The 27,291-nt window shown below is 38.6% G+C and overlaps 3 protein-coding genes across 3 annotated transcripts in view; 2 read left to right on the top strand and 1 right to left on the bottom strand.

Annotated features, from left to right (window-relative positions):
- The first annotated feature begins 1,754 nt into the window (after window positions 1-1,754).
- LOC106137445 (uncharacterized) lies at window positions 1,755-19,441 on the top strand. The gene is made up of 12 exons (XM_060949247.1): window positions 1,755-2,020; window positions 8,149-8,330; window positions 9,749-9,924; window positions 10,404-10,601; window positions 11,661-11,814; window positions 12,652-12,821; window positions 14,126-14,393; window positions 15,846-16,052; window positions 16,703-16,807; window positions 17,512-17,627; window positions 18,172-18,306; window positions 19,210-19,441. The coding sequence occupies exons 1-12, from the start codon at window positions 1,921-1,923 to the stop codon at window positions 19,307-19,309; spliced, it is 1,911 nt and encodes a 636-aa protein (XP_060805230.1). The 5' UTR covers window positions 1,755-1,920; the 3' UTR covers window positions 19,310-19,441.
- Window positions 2,177-3,819, top strand: LOC106137446 (uncharacterized). Its single transcript, XM_013338276.2, has 2 exons — window positions 2,177-2,688; window positions 2,999-3,819. The coding sequence occupies exons 1-2, from the start codon at window positions 2,682-2,684 to the stop codon at window positions 3,709-3,711; spliced, it is 720 nt and encodes a 239-aa protein (XP_013193730.2). The 5' UTR covers window positions 2,177-2,681; the 3' UTR covers window positions 3,712-3,819.
- Window positions 19,442-20,967: 1,526 nt separating the features above from the next.
- Window positions 20,968-27,291, bottom strand: part of LOC106137440 (zinc finger C2HC domain-containing protein 1C) — a 49,313-nt gene continuing 42,989 nt past the window's right edge. Inside the window, exons 8-12 of the mRNA XM_060949152.1 lie at window positions 26,775-26,825; window positions 25,951-25,974; window positions 24,494-24,691; window positions 21,740-21,902; window positions 20,968-21,227 (exon numbers count right to left, since the gene is read on the bottom strand). Of these exons, the coding sequence (XP_060805135.1) occupies window positions 21,064-21,227; window positions 21,740-21,902; window positions 24,494-24,691; window positions 25,951-25,974; window positions 26,775-26,825 (600 nt within the window). The 3' untranslated portion in view covers window positions 20,968-21,063. The remainder of the gene's footprint in view (window positions 21,228-21,739; window positions 21,903-24,493; window positions 24,692-25,950; window positions 25,975-26,774; window positions 26,826-27,291) is intronic.

The following is a 27,291-nucleotide window of genomic DNA, read 5'->3' as shown; positions in this document are numbered from 1 at the left end:
GTCAATGTCAGGTGTCAGCTGAGTAGGGCTCGTGCAGCGCGCCGCCGACTTTATCCGACCGTGATCCGTCCGACCTAGCTCAGTGCAGTGTGCCAAAACTGTGCTACCGACCGACGAGTAGTGGTTGGCGGGAATATTTTTTTAATTTTTTAATAATAATAAATTTAGGCAAAACTTCATGCTGATTACTATTTCGATTCGCCGTCATCAAATGCTGCCAAGAGTATCACTACGTTTTAGAATACTGACATGATAAGCTGGTCCGAGGGTTACTATAAACGGGGGCTGGCTCCATCAATTTGTGACTGAATGTGAAGTGAATTCTTCATATAGAATGGGCCCCAACGCACAACAATTGCAAAACGAGGCTACTCTCCGAACTCGACAAGAGACAGGAAGTGGCTATCATTCTATTACAGCTATTTTAGTGGTCCACTTGTACAAGTTCTTCTTAAGATTTATGTAGTCATCTTTTTCAATTAAATTGGCATTTCAAAAGAAGTAAGGATATGTACACTGAGATACACATCAAGTATTGGCGGGAATATTTTTTTAATTTTTTAATAATAATAAATTTAGGCAAAACTTCATGCTGATTACTATTTTTGATTCGCCGTCATCAAATGCTGCCAAGAGTATCACTACGTTTTAGAATACTGACATGATAAGCTGGTCCGAGGGTTACTATAAACGGGGGCTGGCTCCATCAATTTGTGACAGTTTCCCCTAGTCCACTGCTCCTTGTCACTTGCGCTTTCTGTGGGTGGACTGTATTTAATAAGTTGGGCGGTCAGTGTCGTAAAGGGTTCGATTCAATTATTATCCATGCAGTGCGAACACCTGAGATCGCATCCCGGTGCAGTTTCCCAACTCCAAACCCGATACGCTTAGTGTTCGATGGCTTACGGCCGAATGACCAATTTTGACAACAGATAGGAAAGTAAACACACGTATTCGAAGGTAAGCACACATAGATAAATAAATAAATATAAGACTGATAAATAATTAAAAATAATGCAGAGAACACATTTATGTGCGCTTGTTTCTACGCGCGCAGACCAATACAGAAGTCGAATTTTAAAATTATAGTGCGAGCTTTCGTTAGCTGCCTTAAACAAACTTTACTATTTTTATTCAAACTTTATACACTATTGTGCGCCGCGCCCATAAAAAGTAAAAAATATTTGATTATACCAAATAATAAATATGTACCTACAACCTAAAATTATGCTGACTTGACTTTTGTTTACAACAGAACACTTAGGTGATCGCGTCGTTAACAGTTAACATACAAGTCAATTTAAATGCTGTAAATTTTTTGTAGGTTACCCACCGTTGTTAATATTGAGAAAAGAAATACAAGAAATAACACGTTTATTGTATGAAGACCCCCATTCATATATATATTTAAAGTTTTACTATTTGTTTTTATAATGACTACGGAAATACATAATCTGTGAAAATGTTTGCTTTTAAAGCTCTCACGGTTTACGAGATACGTCCTGGTGACAGACAGACGGACAGAAGTTATTAGGAACCCCAAAAAAAGTTTATTTAATGGAAGGAAAGGTATGAATTTAAAAAAGCTGTAAAAATTATAAATATAAATTTTTTAACGTTTTTGACACAAACGGCGACAGATTGCCACAGCGAAAAAATAGCGTCTTTTTTGTTTCAACTGTTTTTGAACGAAGAGCTTTTGTGCTGACCTATAAAATAATATCTGTGGTGCTGATGCTGACTATCTGCTGTCAGCTGTCAATAGTGTCAGTGTCAATTGCTTTGTGAGGCGTGGAAATGAAAAGTGATCGATTGATGTAATTTGTGCTCGTGAGATAATTGCTTGACCTAATAAAGAGAAATTGTATAAAGAGAAAAGCTTTCATATTGCTGTAGAACCGGTTCAACGACTAATTCATAATGTCGGAGACGCGGAAGAACCATCACAATATAGATGGGGGGCAAGTGAATGAGGACGACCACGTCGCCTCATACAAGCCAATTCCGGAGTCCGATGCAGGTAATACCGTTTCTTTTTGGGATTATGAATTAAAAAACGGATTGGGCAAATGCTGGAAAATATAGAAACTAGTAGACTTTAGTGGATCCTCCATAACCTTTTTACAAGGACATTCAAACTTACGAAATTCTTTCATGTAAAACAGAACAAATGATGAACTAAATCCTATAAAAACATAAAGAAAATATTAAATTGATTCAACTTTCGCACTTATCATTACGTTATCAATCAATATTTAACAAACTCTGGGACTGAACTGTCAAAAACAATGGTATAATCCGACTTAATGGAGTGTTATCTCTAATTTTTTTTAAGGCTAAATTTTTTGTTTAGAATTTTTGCGATTATTTGTTTTCCTTGATAAAGACATCTGGTAATAATATTAATTCCTTTTGCTATCCTTCAATGTATAATTTAGTACCTTTTGTCTTCTAGTCGACATCTTTAATTTGGTCGGTTAGTAAAGCGCTTTTAGTTCAGCGCCATTTTGTCGACATATTGCTGGATGATGCAAACGCAAACGCTTATTTCGTGTTTAGGTTGATGATAATATATATATAAATAAATACATATAATATATACATAAATAAGTTAATAATAATACTTTAATGAAACAGTATATTTTTAAGTGGTGATACAATAGAAGACACTTCAAGTGCAAATGAGTGGTAAATATGTTAATTCTTATTGGTTGTTGCTTGGAGAAAAAGATTTCACTGTGTTTTTTTCTTGTTTGCTGTAGGCATATATATAAATAAACAAAGAATATTTGTTTTTTAAACTAAATAAGTAGGTATAGTATTCCTACCATCATATTCTTCACCAAACAGCTTTACTTTTTAGCTTAATTGGCATGGTACTTGAATATTACAAACAGATAAATTTATCTAAAGCATTGGTAGCTTTTATTTTGAAATTGCATATATAATTACATGTATTGAAAGGTTAATGAATAAAGTGAACTATCACATGTTTCAGCTCCAGTAATTGAATATATTGAAACTAATGATGATACTGAGTATGTACAGCCACCAAAACAAATGGAAATTACTGAGACGGAGGTGCATGACAGTGGTGAAGAGGGTCTCGAGCACTGGGAACACTCCTCTATCAACCTTATGCTTAATCTTTACATACAAAATCTTGATAAGTTCCGAACACCCAAAATTAAGAAGAGAAATATCTGGGTTGACATCGGCAATGCTGTTGGAAAATCACCAGATGCTTGTGACAAAAAATTTCGAAATCTTAAACAAACATACATAAGACTTTTGAAGAAGAAAAGTAAAAATCAGGTTTCTGAAGTTAAATGGCAGTATTTCGATTTTTTCGAAGAAATATATAGTGTCAATGGTGAGTTGCAACAGGATATACAGCAGAAAATACAGGACGCAAGTACAGAGACTGTTGCCAAAGTATTATTGTCTATGAATAATCCTGTGGCATATGAACCCGATGTTAAAGAAAACGGAGAATCTTCCTCTAAGCTAAGTGAAGAAGCTAAACAGAAATTGAATAAAAAAAGATATTTGGAATTCCGTAAAGTCACTTTGGAAATGAGGGAACGACAAAGGATTGTGGAAGAGAAGTTAGATAAGTTAATTAATATAGTAGAAGAGTCTAACAGTATACAGAGAGAAAGGAACAGGCTGTTTGAACAGTTTCTTGATAAGCTCAATAATCCATCATGAGACTAATTAATAACTATAGTAATTAAATTTTTTATTGAATCAATATAAATTTGAATGTTATGTGAGGTATGATAATAAATAAAATAAATCTTGATATATTAATTGTGATACATGTTTTTGAATATTATTTTAACTTTTTGATTGCATAATAAGCCAGCTTTTCGCGCGATAAAACCGACGAAGCGCGTGCCATGCCATGGGTGCTGGTAACTGTATAATTTCCATTACATTTGAAAACGCCACAGTATCCTACCTACCTGTGGAAGTTGTGGTAGTTGGAGTTAGTTAAGGTCTTATCCTGCTACAATTTTTGTCATCTGCGGACACTGACTGATTGATATGAATGCACAGTGACAGTGGCCGACTGATATTAATGCAGACTACAGATTCGAAATTTCCTTACACGGCCCAGGGGCAAGAGAATTCTCCAAAATTCCCGCGGGATTAATGTATTCGTTTCATTTGTTTAATGTTAATAATGTGTCGCTGGCATAATTTAGGTTCTAGTTGTGCCATACCTACAAAATAACTACAGTATTATAGGTTTTCATTTATCAAAATTATCAGCTTCATATAGAATGGGCCCCAACGCTCAACAATTGCAAAACGAGGCTACTCTCCGAACTCGACAAGAGACAGGAAGTGGCTATCATTCTATTACAGCTATTTTAGTGGTCCACTTGTACAAGTTCTTCTTAAGATTTATGTAGTCATCTTTTTCAATTAAATTAGCATTTCAAAAGAAGTAAGGATATGTACACTGAGGTACACATCAAGTACGTTTTTGATCCAATACAGATATTTAAATCCGTGAGGTACACTCGCGATTCTGACACACATAATTTTTGAAGTCATCTGACTTCAAAAATTCGGAATGTACAGGTTTCGTCATAATGTCGTGCCTCGCCTCGCCTAGGTTAGCATCCATACTAAAGTATTAATATAGAGTTATTGGTGTAATGGATGCAGTTGGATTCGAACCCGAGTTTCGCGAGCAACTTAATCATTCGACCAACGATGCTCTTCAAATAAAACAGTTCTATCAGCATATTCAATCACTGAGGCAAATGAGGTATTGTTTATTGTCAGTAGCGTGAACCTTGCGTTACGCAGCTCTAGGTTATATTAGTAAGTACTCATTTAAGGATGCGGTTGCAACTTCCATTATGAATCGACAATGGTTTAAATTAGTAAAACAAAGCAAAGCACGTCTTTATGACACATTGCATTTTACTCGTCTACACTCACACATCACGACTTTATCCCTTACGAGGTTGACAGAGCCTATTGGATTATTGACCAAGAGTAAAAGGTCATATGATTGAGGTTTTGATATAATGGCTGGTGGCTAGACACGTTGTAAGCCTATCATCTAAAATAAGAATCTCAAGTCATAGTTAATATGCCTTTTCCTTGTTTTATCTGTAATAATCTGAAGAGACCAGGGGAGCGAGGAATGAGAAAAAGCTGCTGGGCTAACATAATTTTTTTGTTGACCAGTAAACCAGCATGGAAGTATATATGGCCCAAGAGATACCTGGGCTAACTCCTGAGCTAAATAATTGTACTCCACGTAGTAGACAGTGGACACTAAAGATAAGCAGTTTCTGCATATTTAGAATAACAAGCCAGATAAGAAATAAGTATCATCTAAGTTTATATTATGTTAATGTTCCAAAATATAAGCTTATTCTATACAATTTTAAATACGAACGAATTATGTACCTACATCAAAAGGTACCTAAATCAAAATTGTCAGAGCGTATCGAGCTAACGACTTATGTTCCGCCAAGTCCCGCTGGCTTTCTGGAATCAGCAATTTATGAGATACGCCCAGCCCGTAAGGTGACCACGATTTTAGGAATTATTGTAAGGTGCAAGATATCCATTTAGGCTGCCTGAGCGCATTGAGAATTTCTATAAATAAAACTTATTGATAAAAAAAGTATAGAAGTAATGTCTCCTGAAGTAATTTCTACCGTATATCGGCGATTCTAAATGAAAGTAACAATTTTAAAACAATTTTGTTTATTATGCCTTGAGATTTATTTAACTAGGAACTGTCTATATACTGTAACAGCCACGTTCTTTTGTATTATTTTTTTATTTATGAACAAGTGTTATATATATATGTTATATATATAAATTGGCATAAAAGTCTATCTTAACTCTGAAATGTTTTCTTCCAGAAGTGTAAAAGGAAAGTCAAAAAAGCAAGCATAAAATGTAATAGATATCTACATAAAATTATCAATAGATTTTTATTGTAGAAAGGCCGAAAAGAATCGTAATTAGGGCCGTGCCTATAAGAACATACTGTTTGCATATAGAACAACGATCAACCAATTGATGCTGTTTAAACTTTGCTCTCTAAACAATTAATTGTATCTTTGAACAATGAGTCAATTCAGGCAATTAATTCATTAATGTTGTTCCTATCTACCTAGTAAATGAAGATTAGATCTATTTATGTCACTAGCGTTTTTGTTTATTTATTTATCTTTCTGTCACTTCCAAGGGACGCCTAATGTAATAGGATTAATAAATTAAAATTGAGTAAATTAATTTGTAAAATGTCAGCCCCAAAATAAGTTCTATTTCGACAAGATAAGCATCCACGTCAACCTGAAAAAGTGCTTTCACTTCATGATGATTTAACCCAGGTTGTTTAAAGGCAAGAAAGTAACCACAGCGCCAACAGACACTTAGTTTTATCATTTTTAATGCTATTTCTATTTCAATTAAACTTGGCAAAAACCCAACATGCTTCCCAAAATATCCTGAAGTGCCCCACCGCTTGGTCACCCCAATATTGAGCCCTGCATTGGGACATACCTCAGTGTTAAGTGAGCAGCCTATTAGAGCAGTCGTGACTGTGCTGTGATAAGTGGTTAGCTTCCTGGTTATTTAACTGGACTACGGAGTAAGGTATTTCACGAATTGATGTTTAAATCGTTTTATTTTAAAATTAATGTAGCACAATTGAATGTTAGATATGCGAATCACGCTTGCTGGCATAATTCACTTTTTTGACCTATCTTTATTCGTTTTGTGAAGGATCGGTTTATTAATATTTTTTTTTTCAACAATTTCATATTTAAAAAATGGCATGGCCTGCACGAAAATCTTTAAAAAAGCTTATAGTATACTCCGGACGGATTTGGTGAAAGTTTAAAATATTATCAAAACTTCATAAATATATCCCTTCTCATCATTCATTCAATAAAAATAATAATAAACGCAATATACATATGTATCTCTTCTTCTAAAATAAATTTATCCAGAGAGCGCCTGCGGCTCCGCCCTCCTAAAACCGTGAACTTAACTTCTCTGTTCCCGCGGGAATTTCGGTGCACCGCTCTTAGTGCACCCCTAGACCATATAAATAACGTACATGATAAATTTTAAGTTTTTAGACAGTGGTGTGAGCGTTGTCATATCAGTCAGTTAACCGGTAACTGAAGAGTTTTATACTATATAGATGTGAAATGTGTGTATGTATGTATGCCTCAAATTATCGGTGAGTCGAAGTCACGCAAGATCTTCCCCTCATTATTTTAAAACCAGTTTTTAAGAGAATTCGCGAAGTCGGGACTCGTTTCCTTTTTTGTGACCTTCCAGAAATTATTGCATCATCGTACTGCCCTTTCTGTAAAACTGCGGGTGAAGAACATGTTCATGTACTTGTGTTTTGTGTATGTACAGGAAACAGCATATCAACCTATCCAAATTCAATGCTAATTAGCCTCTGCCAGGTGTCGCCCGTGACTTCGTTCTTCGACAATGTCAGGGGTGAGGGTAGAAATATTGTGTTGACAGATTTTGAATTGTACCAAGCCTAAAACATCAGAGAACATCTCATTCAAAACGAAGCAATAGTTTTCGCGTTATGCGAGCACAAACATATAAACAGACACATATTCATTGTACAAAATCATTTTCAGGCATCTGTTGGTCTTATATAGATTCGCCATTGGAAGACTTTTTTCAATATCTTTTAAGTACAAGATTACTGCTTCATAGTTCCATCCACGGTAACCTGATATACTATATGGTTTGACAAGCATATGGGAATGTGTGATATATTGGTACATAATAACGTTCAATCTTTAAACTCTGGTAAATGCCAGGCAATCTGTTAACTGTACAAGTTTGTTGAAAATAACGAGGAATATGTGACACGCGACCACCACGCGACCGTGCAAACTTTGTACTTAATTTATTTTAACAGCTCGTAAAGAATCGTTTATGCGTTGTTTAAATCCGAACCGAGCTTTGAAACCAACAACTAAATTTGCAGTCAGAAAAAGGAAATGCTGTTTGTATGAAAACCATGGTTTACTAAAAGAAAAAAAAAAACACAAAAAGGTGGTGTCAGTCAGATCGCGCGCACAGATAGATCAATCAGTCAGAGTCTTATTGTTGCTTATTCCCCAGGATTCCGCACATCCAAGTCGAGCCTGGGCAAGTCCAAGGAGAAGGTCGACGAAGCCGAAGAGCGTCTGCTGAAGGGTGACCTGGGCGAGAAAGTCGTGTGCGTGGACATGGCCGACGCCAAATATGTCGTCGGGGACCACAGGAATGGCGACGCCAAGATTGAGCTGGACGCTAACAAGAGAGTGAGTACACATATGTAAATACATATATGTATAGTCTATTATATATTTATTTTTTAGTTATGGATGTGGATGAAGCGAAGGAAATATGCAGAGATCGTGGCAAGTGGAAAGAGGTAGTCTCTGCCTACCCCTCCGGGAAAGAGGCGTGACTTTATGTATGTATGTATGTATCTTTATCCCTCGCGGGGTTGACGGAGCCAACAATCTTGAAAAGATTGATAGGCAGGCCACGTTCGGCTGTTTGGCTTAATCACAGAATTGAGATTCAAATAGTGACATGTTGCTAGTTCAGCGCCTAAGAATCCCAAGTTTAAAAGCCTATCGTTTAGTCGCCTTTTACGACATCCATGATAAAGATATGGAGTGGCGAGTACACAGTAGTTCCTCTAGTAGTCTTCTTATTAGAGTATCGACTTAGGCAAATCATATTAGAGAGGACCAGTATTTCGTCATCAATATAGCATTATCGGTATTTTCTCTTTTTTTTCGCCTTATAATGTCAAAAGCAATGAGATCTGAATTCAGTATTTATAGATCAGAATTTCCACTCGGCCACCGCCGCCCCATATAGACTATTGGCACAGGTATTTAATTGAAAAAAAAAAACCTATTGCAATAAATGGAAATAAAAACTTTTTGTTAATAGTTCGTTCGTCACACCTCTATACTTCCGTTTGAAAGCTATGTATGTCATAGGTACCTATGTCATAATAAATGATTTTCTTGTCTCATAAATCTTTATAATTAAGTACTTAATTAAACAAAAGTGTTCACCGTAGATTGTAAGAATAAAATATATTAAAGTGAAGGAACTAAAGATAGGGGCTGACTCTGATGCTGGTCCGCTGCGTCCTCAACGATCAACTATTTATGTGAGCAGCCTCGCTGGTTATCAACACAACGCCTTATTAGTTATGAAAGTAATTCGTGTGTTAAATAATAACGACCAGGTTGAGATGGAGATCTAAGTTAAAAGTTTAGATTGGCCGAGCCTCATTCTCCTGGGATTTTTAAAAATGTTTTGCTTTTAGTGATAACGTTGTGGTAACAATATCAAAAGGCTAATGTCTAAGGGATAGGTTCCCAGATTTATACTTGATTCTTCTTTAAGGCGATGGGCTAGCAACCTGTCACTGAATCTCAATTCTATCATCACGCAAAAACTGAATGTGGCCTTTCAGTCTTATCAAGACTGTTGGCTCTGTCTACCCCGCAAGTGATATGGACGTGACTATATGTATGTAACAATGTCAAATTTTAATAAATCAGTTCCATTATCTTAATCAACTTTGACTTGTTTGTGGTAATTTATTGGACCAAGGACACAGTGAAACTTCAGCTATTCAGCTAGATCCATTATAAAATTTTGGAAAATATATTTTTTGTAACTTATTCCTTGCTTTCCTTCATTTTCTTAGCAATATTCCGGCTTGACGAAAGAGGAACTACTCAAATATGCCGACGATCCGTTCTGGGTGCGCTTGCGCTGGTTCATGTTCGTGCTGTTCTGGGCCCTGTGGCTCGCCATGCTGGCCGGGGCCGTCGCGATCATCATTAGAGCCCCGAAGTGCTCGCCGCCGCCTCCGAAGAAGTGGTAAGTTCAGTCAAACCCTAATTTACCCATTATTAAAAAAACAAAATAAAAGAACAGTGAATACCAGCTTCTCTTTGCGTACAGATCGTAAAAGTAAGCTAATAAAATTGGGATTTATTAGCTTTTCCCGTGATTCTCTCGATGGGTTAGTTTTCAAAATTATTTATTCTTTATAATATGTTTTTGGCTTATTATAAAAGTTGGTCTGTCACTATCTTTCTATTATTAAGCAAAGTGAGCTGAATGTGGCATTTCAGTTTTTACAAGACCATTGACTTTGTCTACCCTGTAAAGTATAAAAATGTGAATGAATCTATGTGGTGTATGTTTACATACATACATACATAAAGTCACGTCTTGCAGGGTAGGCAGAGCCAACAGTCTTGAAAGGACTGACAGGCCACGTTCAGCTGTATGCCTAAATGATGCATATGGACAAATGATTTTTGCCGGCTAATAAATTTATTTAATTTCACCAGGTTCGAGAAAGGTCCCCTTGTAGATTTGACTCCCCTAGACAGCCTGCCAGAAATCGAAGAGAAGCTGCCACTCCTGGGAGCTAACAAAGTCCAGGGTGTGTTCGTGGACGCTGTGCCGACGTACGAGGTGCTGGAGGAGCCTGAGCTGGTGGAGCAGATCAAGCAGTTGGTTGAGAAGGCCAAGAGTTATGGTGTCAAGTGAGTCAGTTTACATTGTAATATAGCGTATCTTCTTCCGCCTGGCTAAAGTGGCTGCAGTGTAGTTTGTTCCGCCGCTTCTTCTACATACGCGCTTTGGAAGTGGTAGTAGTTATAATTAGATTGAAGTGGTGTGACGTCATTAAGTGATACCTTGTATCCAGTTTTGAGAATAAATATATTCTATTTTGAAAATAAAATTCATATTATAAAGAATAAATATTCTAAAGAATAGAATAGAATATATTCTAAAGAATATAATAGAATAGATTTATTTTCAAAATTGGATTGGATATATTGCATAAAGTCCCAGTAACATCCCTAAAACGCAGGAGAGGAGCCCGGGGTTCGCTTTGACTATGGATCCAGGATTTGGTGAGTCAGGTTTTAACACGAAGCGACTCTCTGACCTCGGCATCCTCATTAGGAGAACTTTAAGCTGTATTGGATCATGATTCCACATTCAACTGCCTGAATGTGCAAGTTTTCGCGATGTTTTCCCTCGCTGTAATATCATCGGTTAGTATTCAAACTAATGTATTCAAATAGCTAAACATCATAGAGTATAAGACTGAATTTTCACCCGTGGGTTTTAATTTCTGGATCAGTTAATTTACTTTGAAAAAATGTGCTTTGTGATAGGGGTTCGTGTGAATGGGTGGGTACCACGTACCACCAAGCGCAGAGTGGGCTAGCTCTCAATAATTGGTTAAGTCGATTTCAAATGGCTGAAACTATGTTTTAACTAGCTGTGCCCGCGACTTCGTTCGCGTGGAATAGTTATTTTGGGCATCATTGAAGCCCTCAAGGATGTATAATTTTCCCCGTTTTTTTTTTCACATTTTCCATTTTTACTTCGCTCCTAATAGTTGCAGCGTGATGTTATATAAGCCTCAAACCTTCCTCGATAAATGGTCTATTCAAAACAAAATTTCTCAATTTGATCCACTAGCTCCTGAGATTAGCGCGTTCAAACAAACAAACAAACAAACTCTTCAGCTTTATAATATTATGTAGTATATAGATGAGAGAAATATTTTGAGAATTCACCATTTGCAGGGTGATCGTGGACCTTACCCCGAACTTCGTGTCCAACGCGTCTAATTGGTTCCAACTGAGCGCCAACCGGTCCGAGGAGTATGATGACTACTTCATCTGGAGCAAGCCCACGGAGTATGACGCGGCTGGTAATCCGATACCGCCTAACAAGTGGGTGAGTAACAATGATTTACATACATACATAAAATCACTTCACACATCTTTTGGGCGATGGGCTAGCAACCTGTCACTATTTGAATCTCAATTCTATCATTAAGCCAAATAGCTGAACGTGGCTGTTCAGTCTTTTCATGACTGTTGGCTCTGTCTACCCCGCAAGGGATATAGACGTGACCATATGTATGTATGTATGTTCATTTGAAAGAATGCTTTCAAAATCTTAAGTTTATCACGTCACTACGTTCTTTTGTGTTTAAACTTATAGAACGGAGGTTGGTGTGCGCGCATAGGTCAACTTTGTTAATTAATTTTACTATTTACAAATGTTACAACATACCGCCTAACAAGTGGGTGAGTAACAATGATTTACACACAATACATAAAATCACGCCTCTTTCCCGGAGGGGTAGGCAAAGACTACCTCTTTCCACTTGCCACGGTCTCTGATAACAAAGATTTGACTATAAAAATTCAGATTACTCATACATACGTATAGTCACGTCTATATCCCTTGAGGGGTAGACAGAGCCAACAGTCTTGAAAAGACTGATCGGCCATGTTCAGCTGTTTGGCTTGATGATGGAATTGAGATTCAAATAGTGACAGGTTGCCAGCCCATCGCCTAAAACAAGAATTCCATGTTTATAAGCTTATCCGTTAGTGGCCTTTTACGACATCCATGGGAAAGAGAAGTCCTATTCTTTTTTTTTATTGGTGCCGGGAACCACACTGCACCTTTCTTTAGTACAATATCCATTATAATTGCTCGGTGTTCGCTATTTGACTTCTTGCAAATAACTTATTCATTTTCATTTTCTACTCCATATCCCAGGTGTCAACGTTAAACGAGCCGGCGTGGACGCTGCACCCGGAACGCAAGGAGTTCTACCTCCACCAGTACCGCGCCGACCAGCCGGACCTGAACTTCAGGAACGAGGCCGTCAAGAAACACTTCGACGATGTTCTTAATATATATGTGAACGCCGGAGTGGGAGGCGTGAGGTTAGTATGATTTTGTAAAGTTATTGATTAGGCTAAAGAGGGATATTGACTGAAGCCTGGGCTATGAAGATCCTTAGGTACGAAAGAATATATTTTCATATTTTCATTTGTGCCGTGCGGTTCCCGGCACCATTACAAAAAAGAATAGGACCACTCACATCTCTTTCCCATGGATGTCGTAAAAGGCGATTAAGGGATAGGCTTATAAACTTGGGATTCCTCTTTTAGGCGATGGGCTAGCAACCTGTCACTATTTGAATCTCAATAGGCTATTTGACAAAGTTTTAAAAACTATCTAAGGGTATTTATTTGTTTATAAGGAGCCCTACAAAAATACTTTTCTGCCTTTATTACAGTTATTTTATTAAAAAATCGAAAAAGAAAATGAAATATTCAAATATGCCGCCAAAACGCGACTTTTAGCAATATGGCGGCCATGGCATGCAGTGACGTAAATTTCGTGTAAATATCATACAAAGCTTGTTTGTGTTTCGAAAAGTTTTGATTTTCTCTTGTTTTATTTAACTTGTGCCACGTCATATGTGTGAAAATTATTAAAATGAGTTCCTATAAATGTTGTGCAGTGCCAATGCACTAATACAACAATAAAATCTCCTACGAAACTGTTTTTTTCTATGCCGATGGATTTGAATATTCGCAAGAAGTGGTTTCAGATCATGATCTAAGATCAGTGGTTACCAAGATATACTTACATTGATGTTTTCACATTCCTCAGTTCGGCAGCATAGAAATCTGGATTGTCTTTGAAGAAGACAATTCAGATTTCTTCTTCCAACCATTATTGCGTCCACTTTTGGTAGGTTTCGACTGTCAGCTTTCGCGGAATTGGTTTCCATTATTAAATACCTATGTTATCTGACTTATCCTGAGCGATCAAACACTTATAAAATCTTGAAAAATAATAGCGAACACTAAGGAACAGTACGATCCACAGTCTGTTTATGGATAATTGACGTCATAATAGAAATAGCCAATCACGTTCGTTTTTAGTCACGTGACAGCTGCATATAAAAACCTAATTTTCTTAGACGGATTTTGTTTAAATAATGCAATATTTTTATCTCGCGTTATTACAAATCGCTCCAAAAAAATTATATTAAGACTGATGACATAAAAGAAATGTATATTTTTAATACAGTCAAATAGCCTATTCTATCATAAAGCCAAATATCTAAACGTGGCCATTCAGTCTTTTCAAGACTGTTGGCTCTGTCTACCCCGCAAGGGATATAGACGTGACCATATGTATGTATGTACGTATAAATTGTTCAATTCTTCCACAGACTCGTCCACGCCCGCCAAGCCCTAGTCAACGCGTCGCTACAGGACGAGGAGAAGGACACGTCTCACCGCGCCCTGGGCGCCACCCACGACTCGTACGCGTTCTGGCGGCACCGGCGCACGCGCGACCAGCCGCAGCTGGCCGCGCTGCTGGCCCGCTGGGGCGCCGTCGTCAACCCGGACTCTGCTGGTATGTCGTCTATGTATGCCATGCTAGTTTGGCAGCGAGGAGGATTGCTTCGGCTACTGCGATTTCTGAGCAGTTTGGAATAATCAATATTCTCTTAACATCATCACTCGGAATGATACATACATATAGTCACGTCTATATCCCTTGCGGGGTAGACAGAGCCAACAGTATTGAAAAGACTGAAAGGTCACGTTCAGCTATTTGGCTTATTGATAGAATTGAACCTTCTGCAATTGAACCGTCTCGGACTTGATTATGAGGCCCGCCTATTAAAGTTTAACGTGCAAAGGCTTGAAGCGCGCAGAAGTTACTTTGACTTGGTCTTTCTCTATAAAATAATTCACTCTATAGTGGATGCTCCCGATTTGCTCTCCCAGGTTACCTTAAATATTAGGTATAGTGCGCGCAGGTCAGCTCAGATAGGAGTTTTTGCTTTACAGGTATACAGCAATAACACATCCTTTTTTAACCCTATTGTTAGGATGGCTCGTCAGTGTAATGAGATAACAAAAAAATTCGAAGAGTTTGACATTTTTAACCCAAATTTAGCTGCATATTCCAGAATACTTAGGAATATACTTTATCACAAACTGCCACCTTAAGTTAAATCCTCAAATTCCTTCTAATTGTAATTTTTCCAATTGTGTCTGTTTGTTTTGTTTGTTTTTGTTTCTTTTTCTTTTTTGCTGTGCTAATTGTGGCATGGCTTGTAAGATTTGATTTAATTGAAATGTAATATAATGTATTTTAACGCATGGAACTCTTTCCCCGTTTGTTTTTTGCATAAGCACATCCTGTGGAAGCAGACCCAGATCTGTTTCTATTATTTCTTTTTTATCTTATTATATGTACTTAGTTGTATTCTGTTATGTGTATAATAAATAAATAAATAAATAAATAAATTGAGATTCAAATAGCGACAGGTTGCTAGCCCATCGCCTAAAAAGAATCCAAGTTTGTAAGCCTAGCCCTTAGTCGCTTTTTACAACATCCATGGGAAAGAGATGGAGTGGTCCTATTCTTTTTTGTATTGGTGCCGGGAACCACACGACACACTCGGAATGATCTGATGACTATCACCGGTGAAGCTGTTAAAATGGCAGAATATTAGTCATAGACATAGGAAAAAAGGCAGACGGAGACGGACTATATGGCAAAATGAAGCACCAGTAATATGCCGCCGGCCCGCTCTATATATACACGCCTCACGCACACACTTAGTGTGACAGTTGGCCGTTATTGCGTTAGCGCAGATGCGTCACAATTTTTCTCACGCAGGTAAAGTTTTTGTCACTCACACACGCGTATAACCCCGCCATTAAGATGCTTCATTTTTTTTCAAGTCACACTCCGTCCGCCTTATTTCCTACGTCTCTGATTATATTGGGAAAATTAAATTTGATTGTCTAAGTTTAAAAAAATATACAAAATTTTTTTTTCTTGTCCCTGTCATTGTCCCTATAACATCCTGACCACAATTTATCCTAACATAACACGCCTCATTCTCGGATGAGTAGACGGACACTAATTAGCCCAATTCAAATGTAAATCTACTACCACCAGCGGAGCGCGTGTTCACACTGCGCGAGTCGACTCGCCCCGAGCTGCACCTGCTGCGGCACAATGTGACCCTCTCGCCGCCCAGCGCCGCGCCCGTGCCCGTGCTGCCGGAAGGCGCCGACACCGCCGCTGAAATACTTAATACTTATTTGAACACTGACAATTGGAACGCTTTACAGGTAACATGCGGAACGTTATTGTTTACGTAATTTTTCAATTTGAAAAATTTCAAAATTTTTTCATTGTTATGAGACACTTCTTATCATTTAATAATTGTCATGTCTCTTGGTTTCACAACGTTGGTTGACTTCGAATGAATTATTTAAATCTAAGTTTACTGCCGCTTCCGAAGCGTCGGTGCAGAAGAAGCGGTGACAAACTGCAATGCAGAATTTTCTTCAACAACGTCAACTTCGCAACTATCCAAACTTAGAATAGAAATGTAGACGAGAGAATACATTGCTCAGATTAAAAGAAGAAATTGCAAAGAATTTTCTAAATCTTGAAATTTTGCAAAATAAATGAATAAAGAGGCATGTTCGAGCCATATAAATATAAGCTCTTGAAATTCATACGTCAAGGCAGGATATAGTTGTTAAATAAATGACTGTCAAGATTCAGCTCCCGTAGGAATAAAACTCAATAGTGATAACAATTACATGATTTAGAAAAAGTTTTGAGTGGTTATACTTATTAATGTTGTTCTACCGTCTAACATCCGCAACGTTTGCAGGGGAATCCAACTCATATTGAATCACGACTGTGCGGAAAATTTATATTTCGATAATGAAATCATGAACACATATCAAATACTTTATTTCTTTCACAGTTGACAGGAGACTCTGAAGTGGAGTGGGCTGAGTTTGCGTTACTGCTGCCCGCCGCGCCCGTCATCGACCTCTCTCAGCTCGACGAAGAGGACAACGCTACGTCGGTAAGTCACCAGCGATCATACTCTTACAGGCTTACTGAAACCGCTACGAAGAGTGGTCTTTTTGAGAAATGTCTCTCGGGTAGGAGACTTTAAGGTCGCGTGAGTACTAGAAAGTGATCATAATTACGGCGTTAATAAAACTGCTCCGTGAAACTTTAGTTTTGTCGAAATGGAAAGTACCCTATGTCCTCCTTCAGACTCTTAATATCAGAAAATAACTTTCTGATTGGCCTGGGTCTTGGACGTTTATCTCTAAAAGTATTTATTATTAAATATAGTACTGTTGAGTTAGTATCTCGTAACACAAGTCTCGAACATACATCGAGGCTAACTCAATCTGTGTAATTTGTCCCATATATATTATATATATATATACGCGAAATTTGAAGAAGATTGGTTCGTTCGTGATAATGTGTAAAGAGTTAACAAACAAACTTATTTTCGCATTTATAATATTAGTTAGTTTGGATACAGTTTCAAATAAATAGTAATATACATTTGTTTGTTTGTTTGTAATATTTTTATTGCACAGAAATTTACACAGTTACAAGAAATTGTACACAGTTATAAAAAAAATCACTTGCAATGGCGGACTTATCTCACAAAGGGATCACTTCCAGTCAACCGGCAAACTATAAAAGAACTAAGTAAGTAAAAAAAAAACGGCAAGTCACCGAGTTCATTGTTTATTTGTTTGTTTCCAGCGCGGCGTCTTGTCACATTTAGTGCCCATTCGCGAGGACGCGAGCATCCAGCACGGTCACACCATCTTCAGGACTGTGAACACCACCAGTGGAGTGAAGGTGCTTGTGGTTGCCAGGTAATAGATAGATAATATTTTTCCGTCGTATTCCGTCTATTATCATTTATTTGTTTACTATGGTGCCGTGTGGTTCCCCGGCACCAATAGAAAAAAGAATAGGACCACTCCATCTTTTTTCCATGGATGACGTAAACGGCGACTAAAGGATAGGCTTATAAATTTAGGATTCTTTTTTGAGGCGATGGGCTAGCAAAACTGTCACTATTTGAATCTCAATTTATCGAACGGAACTTATTCATAATATATGCGAGAACCATTAGTGGCCAAGAATAATCAACTATTGTAATTTGTCTTTCAATCGACCATACCTTTAATATTACTCATTGGAAATTGTTTCGTGTGGTTCTCGGCACCATAAGAAAAGAAGAATAGGACCACTCCATCTTTTTACCATGGATGTCTTAAAAGGCGACTAAGGGATTGGCTTATAAATTTGTGACTTCTTTTAGGCGATGAGCTGACCTGTCTCTGTTTATCAGTCTTTTGAAGACTGTCGGGTCTCTCTACCCCGCACGGCATATAGACGTGATGATGTTTCCAGATGGAAGGCGGGCCACACGGGCTACCTGTCGGTGCTGAACCCGAGCCCCCGCGCGGGCGAGGCGGCGCTGGCGCTGCCGTCCGTGCCGGCGACGCTCTCCGTGCACCACGTCACCGCCGGCGCAGCCGCCGCTAAGTATGTATTTACTTCTTATACAAATAAAAACAATTTTCAATTGGTTGAGGGGTATATTAGGCAGAACAATGTGTTCTCGGCAGAGCTAATTCATATATAAACCCCATCTACATCCGTAGAATGGTTTACCCGTAGTTTTTATAGCGCGATAACTGTCGTTCCGTTTCACGTTACAAAACAGCGCTATAAATAGCGCAATTAATCGTGCTACGGAGGCAGACCCCAGTTTATATATGAATTAGCCTGCCTGGGAGACATTGTTCAGCCCAATTTTCTCTCGAACAACTCAAAATTTGTTTTTTAAATTAATAGTCCCTCACCGACACAGACTTTGTTCTGTCAAATGTTTAACCAAAAATGTTAAAATTTAAACTTTGCCGAATTGATTAAGGGCTTTCTCCAATTAATAAAATAAGTAACAAATCGCGCATCGTTTTCATCTTGTCCTAGTCGGGTTTCAAACCATAGATTTTGAAATTTTAAAACTGTGATCACAAACATGACAAATCACACAATTTTATCTCGACCTGGCCGTGGACGACTGTTGCGAACGATAATTCTTGTCACGATAACTGCTTTTTTGTAATCAGCCTGCGTAACTTTCCATTACATAGTCTTCTTCCTCCTAGCTTTAGTCCCGGTTGCATCCTCACCACTCTGCAGAGGAGCCCGGGGTATGCCTTTGACCGTGGATCCTGGATTGGGCGAGTCAGGTTTTTATACGAAGCGACTCCTATCTGATCACCGTAACCTTTGCAGGGTTCCAATTCCATTACATAGTATTCTACCAAATTTAACCAAGGTGAAATGGGTACCTATGGGTTAAATTATGAAACAAAAAAAAAATTTACACATTGTTAGTAGCAAACTAATGTTCATTTATTTATTTATTTTTCTTTTCAGTTACACAAACCACATGTCGGTAGACAGAGACTCCGTTCTCGTCCCGGCCAAGACTGCCCTGATCCTGTCTTACGTTCCGGGACAATTCCCGGAAGACTAAAACTGTCTTACGGATTGTCAAAACTGTCTCAGTAAGCTGGACCAGCCGCTTGCGCACTGTAGCGCGGTTATTTCGCATTCCTTTTTTTATAGACACGTAATAAATATCAGTTTTGAAGCATTTTGTGTTTAATTTCTTTGAATTTTCAAACTAACAACGGGAAAATGCATCAATAGAGACATTTTCCCGAAGTTAGATATGGGTTAAGGTGCCGTGTGGTGTGTGGCACCTTGAATCACTATCATTAGGCTAAACAGCTCTGTCTACCCCGCAGGCTCTGTCTACCCCGCAGGGGATAGACGTGATTATATGTTTGCATTGGTGATTATATGTTTGCATTGTGATTTTAGTTAGAAATATAAAATAATAATGTATAATTGTAAGTCGGTAAATATACCGACAATCTATTTCCAAATTTCACCCAAGTAAATATGTGTCAGGTAGTGAATTGAAACAAAACGTTACAAAATAAAGTAGTTTAATAGTCGAATAATATCAAAATTCATTTGTCTTCTGATTTGTTATTAACAAAGTTAGTATTTAACAATTTGTCCAATTCAATATTATAAAATACTTAAAATCATGATACACACAAACTATGTCCTTTTGGACAAAAATCTTTAATGTCACACAGTTTCATTAAAAGGGAATATTTTAAACAATGACTACATGTCATTGTTAACATTGCAGATATAATTTTTTTTGTACTTTCGATGCCATAATAAACAAAATGCAAGTATGGAGTAAAACTTAGTATTGGCGTACATAAAAGTATTTAATGACTCATTAGAAATAGTTTATTTGCTAAGAAATATCTGCAACATTTAAAAAGCACAATTCTTTGTTATAAATTGTAAAAATATGTCTATCATCTTTATCATTAGGGTAAGGCCTTGATAGTTAAGGTATTATAATTAAGTAATATTTTGTTAATTTCCCAATCACAAAAGTCGCATTGTTTGTTTGGAATCATGCCATAGTAAATATCCGGTTAATTAAAAATAGACTCATTTGATAATAGTATAAAACTCAAAATTGAGGATTCAGAAAAGAGGTTAAATGACGGATAGTTATAGGGATACTCATAGGGTGATATTATGAATACACCGAGATAGGAGAAATTACCTAAAAATTGGGTAAAAGGGGCCGATGGGCTGGGGTTGGGGAAATTCGGTACATGTGTGGAACAAGTTAGGAACATAAGAATAACAATAAACTTCCAGTAGTTTATCTAACACACTACATTTTGGGCGGCAATGCGTTAAAGACAGTCAGGTACCGTCGTTTTGATCATCAATTTTTCCATCATCATCACCTTCCGAGTCAAGGGGGAGGGTCAACAGAGGGGGTAACATCCTATACGGCACGTGACACGTAAACACCCTTGCCAAACGGAGCAACTTCCACGAAGTGCAATAAATCGTTACGGCGACGCCCAATTTGAACAGAAAATTCGCTACAACCCAACAATTCTCCGGCCTTGGATACCCAGAATAATCCATCATCACATGTGGCTCCGTACGTTAGGGCACACCAGTTCGTAGAATGATTTGATCGCGAAGAAGAGTGCGTAAGTGAAGAATATTTGTGCAACAGATTCCATAATGCCGCCTCGCCAGGAACTATTGGACGCGGAAACGACTCTGTTGTTCGCCATGTTTGAGATCGATCGAATCTTAACGGTTCGAAATTTAAAATTTGAATTTTATATTAGTCGTGTTGGAATTGTTTTTTTTTTGTTATTTTGACGGTATTTACCGTCGTTTGGCGGCGGGTTTGGGTTTGTTGAACTGGTAGCTGGCGCACTTGGGGATGTGCCTCTCGGCGGCGGCCTGGTTGAAGCGGCGGCTGCAGTGCGGACACTGCACGTAGTCGGGGTTCTCGGACGGCGGCGGTGGCGGGAGGTCGCTTAGTTTGCCTGGAAAGGAAAAAAATATCTATCAAAGTAAGAAAAATAATTTCAATCAAAGAGCACCTGTTACAAGTCAAATGATCATTTTTATTTATACTCTGAGTTGACGAGGATCAGGAAGATAATAGAGAAGACATTAGGTACCTACACCACACTAGACAAAAGCACTTACACCATCAAAGTTGATTAACTCTTCCGTGCTTCTGCCACTAGCTATAGAAAAACATACATATATAATGTGTCATATGTGTGTGTCATGTGTCATCTCTTGTGGGGCAGACAGAGGTAACAGTCTTAAAAAGACTGATCGGCCACGTTCAGCTATTACGCTTAATGACAGGTTGCTAGTCCATCGCCTAAAAAGAATCCCAAATTAGTAGGCCTATCGCTTAGTCGCTTTTAACGACATCCATGGGAAAGAGATGGAAGTGGTCCTTTTCTTTTTTGTCCTGGTGTCGGCAACCACACGGCACTTAAAAAAACATAGATACATATATGAAGAGAGGCGACATACTAACCTCCAGCGTCGAGGTGAGCCTTCACCTGCTTGGCGGCGCGGATCGCGCTGATGAACTCCTCGTGCTTCTGCCGCCAGTTGCTGTTCAGCGGCTTGCCGACCTTCGTCGAGGACGGCGCGCCGCCTTTGCGCAGTTTGTTGATGAACGGCTCCGCTTCTGTGCCCTGTGGTATATACATACGTCATCATTTCAGTATAATTATGATGTAGAACTTCTCATTTCAGTATAATTATGATGTAGAATTAATTTCTTCAATTTGTGTGTTAAAAAAAATTGTGATAAAATTAATAATGTAAGGTGAGCTTGATATCTCAGACACAGATGTAGAAATGTTAAGTGCAGAGTTGAAAATAAAATTTTTCTTTAATCAATATGAAGAGTTACAAAAACAAGTATGCAAGAATCGCGAAGAGTGACCAAACATGTATGTAGTTTCTGCTCATCTCTCCGAGAAAGATGCGTGATGTATTTAAATGTAAAATGTAAATGAATTTAAGAAAACACAGTGCATGTAGTTTGAATGGTAATTTGTGTTTATTTGCTTGAAAGCACCGGCGTGCCCCTACGGATCTTTGGAAGTAAGTACACGGTGGTAAAAACGATAATTCAACATTTTGATGTGCCGTGTGGTTCCCGGCACCAATACAAAAAAGAATAGGACCACTCCATCTCTTTCCCATGGATGTCATAAAAGGCGACTAAGGGATAGGCTTTCAAACTTGGGATTCTTTTTTAGGCGATGGGCGTTAAGCCAAATAGCTGAACGTGGCCTGTCAGTCTTTTCAAGACTGTTGGCTCTGTCTACCCCGCAAGGGATATAGACGTGACCATATGTATGGTATGTATGTATGATATGACAACAACACATGAAAACACATGATAGACCAACATATTCCATTGTAGCTTGCCTTATAATTTTCCGCATCGGTGCCCTGTATCACAATTTTGTCAGCATGAGGAAATAATTACATGGATATTAGGAAATAATAATATATTCTAAACAATCGTTGTATATCGGTAAATCTTACTTGGACCAAGTCATTGAAAACTCGGTTCTTGGCAAGTTTTAGGATGGGACGTGATTCAATTATGGCGGCCCTTTGCGTGCGTAATGTAAAGGGTGTAATTAAATATAAACTTTGGACCGTTATTGCAGTTGAGCGTACCAATTTTTGTAAAATTATGCCTAATTTATCAATCGTTCGCTTGCCTCAAATTTCTTGAGATAACATTGCGCCTTAATAAAAGTCGTTGTGTCGTTTTAAAACCTAGATTGTTTAGAGGAAATAGTGTTGTACGCCAAACTAAAAGGATAAAATAATGACATTATTTTGACAGCCGTGAGTTAGTCCTGAAATTACAGTCGTTCTTGTCAAATCGTCCAAACGAACACTCGATTCTCTCGAATGCCAGCAAGTGCTTATTAAGGCAGTTGGCCCCGAACCGGCATCCCCATCTCCTTCCTCTTACAAATGACCTCGTCTTGCCTCGGGTTATGGACCCAGCACCCTTGCACTCGCTCTACATCTACATATATTAGGCTATGGGCCCAGTATCATCACTCTGTCACTACAAAGCAACTCACCGCTAGCCTGTGCTTGAGGGCGACGAACGGCTTCCTCTTTTTGTTGGCGTTCTTCTTGCAGATAGATTCGTGTTGCCTCAGGTTATGGACCCTTCCACTGGCTATACATCTACATATATTAGGCTATGGGCCCAGTGTCACCACGCTGTCACTACAAAGCAACTCACCGCTAGCCTGTGCTTGAGGGCGTCGAACGGCTTCCTCTTCTTGCTGGCGTTCTTCTTGCAGATGGCCTCGTGTTGCCTCAGGTTATGGACCCTTCCACTGACTATACATCTACATATATCAGGCTATGGGCCCAGTGTCACCACGCTGTCACTGCAAAGCAACTCACCGCTAGCCTATGCTTGAGGGCGTCGAACGGCTTCCTCTTCTTGTTGGCGTTCTTCTTGCAGATAGCCTCGTGTTGCCTCAGGTTATGGACCCTTCCACTGGCTATACATCTACATATATTAGGCTATGGGCCCAGTGTCACCACGCTGTCACTGCAAAGCAACTCACCGCTAGCCTGTGCTTGAGGGCGTCAAACGGCTTCCGCTTCTTGTTGGCGTTCTTCTTGCAGATGGCCTCGTGTTGCCTCAGGTTATGGACCCTTCCACTGGCTATACATCTACATATATCAGGCTATGGGCCCAGCGTCACCACGCTGTCACTGCAAAGCAACTCACCGCTAGCCTATGCTTGAGGGCGTCAAACGGCTTCCTCTTCTTGTTTGCGTTCTTCTTGCAGATGGCCTCGTGTTGCCTCAGGTTATGGACCCTTCCACTGGCTATACATCAACATATATCAGGCTATGGGCCCAGTGTCACCACGCTGTCACTGCAAAGCAACTCACCGCTAGCCTATGCTTGAGGGCGTCAAACGGCTTCCTCTTCTTGTTGGCGTTCTTCTTGCAGATAGCCTCGTGTTGCCTCAGGTTATGGACCCTTCCACTGGCTATACATCTACATATATTAGGCTATGAGCCCAGTATCATCACACTGTCACTGCAAAGCAACTCACCGCTAGCCTGTGCTTGAGGGCGTCAAACGGCTTCCGCTTCTTGTTGGCGTTCTTCTTGCAGATGGCCTCGTGTTGCCTCAGGTTATGGACCCTTCCACTGGCTATACATCTACATATATTAGGCTATGGGCCCAGTTTCACCACGCTGTCACTGCAAAGCAACTCACCGCTAGCCTGTGCTTGAGGGCGTCAAACGGCTTCCGCTTCTTGTTGGCGTTCTTCTTGCAGATGGCCTCGTGCTTGGTGAGGCGGTCGGGCGCGAACCGGCGGCCGCACACGGCGCACGGCTCGCCCGCGCCGCCCGCCGCGCCCGCGACGCTGGACGACGACGTGGCCGAGCGCTTCGACGCCGAGCTAGGTTTCACCTGGTGGTCGGTACGCGGACATTGATAACACGAGTTATTCCTGTCTTATCACTCAAACGGATCCACTTTTCATACATACATACATATAATCACGTCTATATTGCGGGGTTGATAAAGGCAACAGTCTTGAAAAGACTGATAGGCCACGTTCAGCTGTTTGGCTTGATGATAGAATTGAGATTCAAATAGTGACAGGTTGCTAGCATGTCGCCTGAAAGAAGAATCCCAAGTTCATAATCCTATCCCTTAATCGCCTTTCACGATATCCAATTATCTATGGGAAGGAGATGAAGTGGTCCTTTTCTTTTTCCTATTAGAGCCGGGAACCACACGGCACCAATTTCATTATTAAGTATTATTACTTTTAAAACCACTCTACATTATTATTATTACTTTTGACCAATTTTTTTTTTCATTCTGATCCTCCGTTTAGTGGGGACGGTCAGAACGGAATAGAAAATAATTAAAATAAAACGGGACCACTAGTGTATCAGATTTTGGGGATCAAACTGGAATAACCCGAAATGACATGGGTGTTGTTTCTCTCTTTCTCTTACTCTGCGGCTAACCTCAAAGTTAGAGAAAGAGGCAAAATGTTGACGTGCACCTTGTCAACTTTCGTGAATAAACGGTTGATAGACAAAGTTTTAGATGGTCGAGTAGTTTAGGTTGGCGAAAGATTGATGGCACTACTTATCCTATTCAGCGATAGCTTGGCTACACGAAACGTAACATGAATCATTAGCCTTTAGTATTGTGGACACGAAAAAGGGGGAGCTGTCAATGAACCTACCTTCGTATAAGCTCATCACCAGAGATGACTTATCTTGCTTAAAATACAAATAAACTTATTAACATAGATGGGCTTATAAACTTGGAATTCCTGCTGTGGGCGATGGGCTAGGAACCTATCACTATTTGTCTCTTGTCACTCATTTGAATTTCAATTCCATCATAAAGCCATATAGTTGAATGTCTCGTTTCAGTCTTTTCAAGACCATTGGCTCTGTCTACCCCGTAAGGGATAAAGACGTGACTATTATGAATGTATTTATTGCGACCCTATAAACTCTTGCAAGCTATCTATAGTTACTTTGATGCAAATAACAATCAATACCTTTATAAAAAATCCCGACGCCTTACTTAAAAAGCGACTAGTCTTCGAAATAAATATATTGGAGGACATCCTTTATAATAATGAAAATAAAAAGCAACAGAAAAAAACTAATAAAATAATAAAACAAAACAAAATAACATACCGCTGCCGGCCTTCTAGGTGCTACCTGAAATAATAAAACGAATCAAAATTAAATAAACATAAAATTAAACCCAATTATTAAAAAAATACATAAAAGAGAAAATGAGAGACGGCCGATAGCAAGTAGGTATGTAATAGAATTTACATTTAATAAATAGTGACAAAAATTCAGTAGCAACAGAATTCGTGAGAGATTTTAATAAAAAGTTAGATAATTTTAATAAACTGTACCTAATAAATACCTATGAAATTCGCATTACGAACAAGTTTATTTCCACAGAGTTATACAGACACTTAGTTTATAGAATTAAAAACTGAAGTACATCTATTTAACACGTATTTCTGAGTTAAGTAGTAGGAGTTTATTATATGGTTTGGAGAAATATTCATTCATATTCCACTATGAGATGCAATTTCTATTGGCAGCGGTTTTGATAGTTATTTTGTGATGGTTAATTCAAAACATTGAAACCACAACCCGCCCGATTTTTATAGCGCGAAAAACTATCGCTGTCCTTTTTCACGTCATAATAATAAGCGAAACAGCGATAGTTTTACTGTTGTTACGGGGGCAGGTAAGAAATCTTAACACTGCCGCGAAAAAATCATTTTCATTCTACGGAAGCTTATTTTATAAATGTGCCATAGTAAAAAATATTCAACATAAATACATAGATACATAAAAGCACGTCTACATCCCTTCGGGGGAGACAGAGTCAACATTCTTGAAAATACTGATAAGGCCACGTTCAGCTGTTTGGCTTTATGATAAATAACTTCAGCATTGTAAAATAACAATTAGTTTAAAAAGTGGAATGTACTTACAGGATTAGAAGGCCCCCTCTGCATGGCCCCGCGGGCCCTATTGTCTGACACCTGCGTCAAAGTTCATGGTAAACAAAATATAAAACAAACAACGCGGCACTAGACAATTTTAAAACAAACAAAATTAATTATAAAATAACAACGTGACAAAAAATTTTGCCGACTGACATTTTATTTGAAAGATGTTTGTTATTTTCACAAATTTTGAATTAGGAACTGTCAAGTCGATTAAATTTTTTTTTGTTTTTGGTTTTAAACTTCAGATATTGGACCTATTTTGACTACAGACTAAGATGAAGTTTTTACTTCAACAATTTATATAATTATTTATACCAGCATTTGCCTGCAGCTTATAACAAAAATTCCCGGTTATTCTTGTTCTGTGGGAATTTTTTAGAAAAAAATGTATTTTTGCTTGGAGTCGGATATTCATACCAAATTCCATCTGTGAGGTTAGACTAAGTACCTATTTAATCTTCTATTATGTTAATCTTTGTACCACCTATATAATTGTGTT

The sequence above is a fragment of the Amyelois transitella genome, chromosome 18, assembly GCF_032362555.1.
Source record: "Amyelois transitella isolate CPQ chromosome 18, ilAmyTran1.1, whole genome shotgun sequence".
NCBI lineage: Eukaryota > Metazoa > Arthropoda > Insecta > Lepidoptera > Pyralidae > Amyelois > Amyelois transitella.
This window is presented reverse-complemented; position numbering and strand designations above follow the sequence as displayed.

Bases quoted from the DNA above. Each gene is read 5' to 3' on its own strand.
- LOC106137445 (XM_060949247.1), top strand. From the start codon at position 1,921: ATGTCGGAGACGCGGAAGAACCATCACAATATAGATGGGGGGCAAGTG. The intron at 8,331-9,748 runs GTGAGTACACAT...TCATTTTCTTAG, and splicing joins AGCTGGACGCTAACAAGAGA to CAATATTCCGGCTTGACGAA. The intron at 16,053-16,702 runs GTAACATGCGGA...TTTCTTTCACAG, and splicing joins ACAATTGGAACGCTTTACAG to TTGACAGGAGACTCTGAAGT.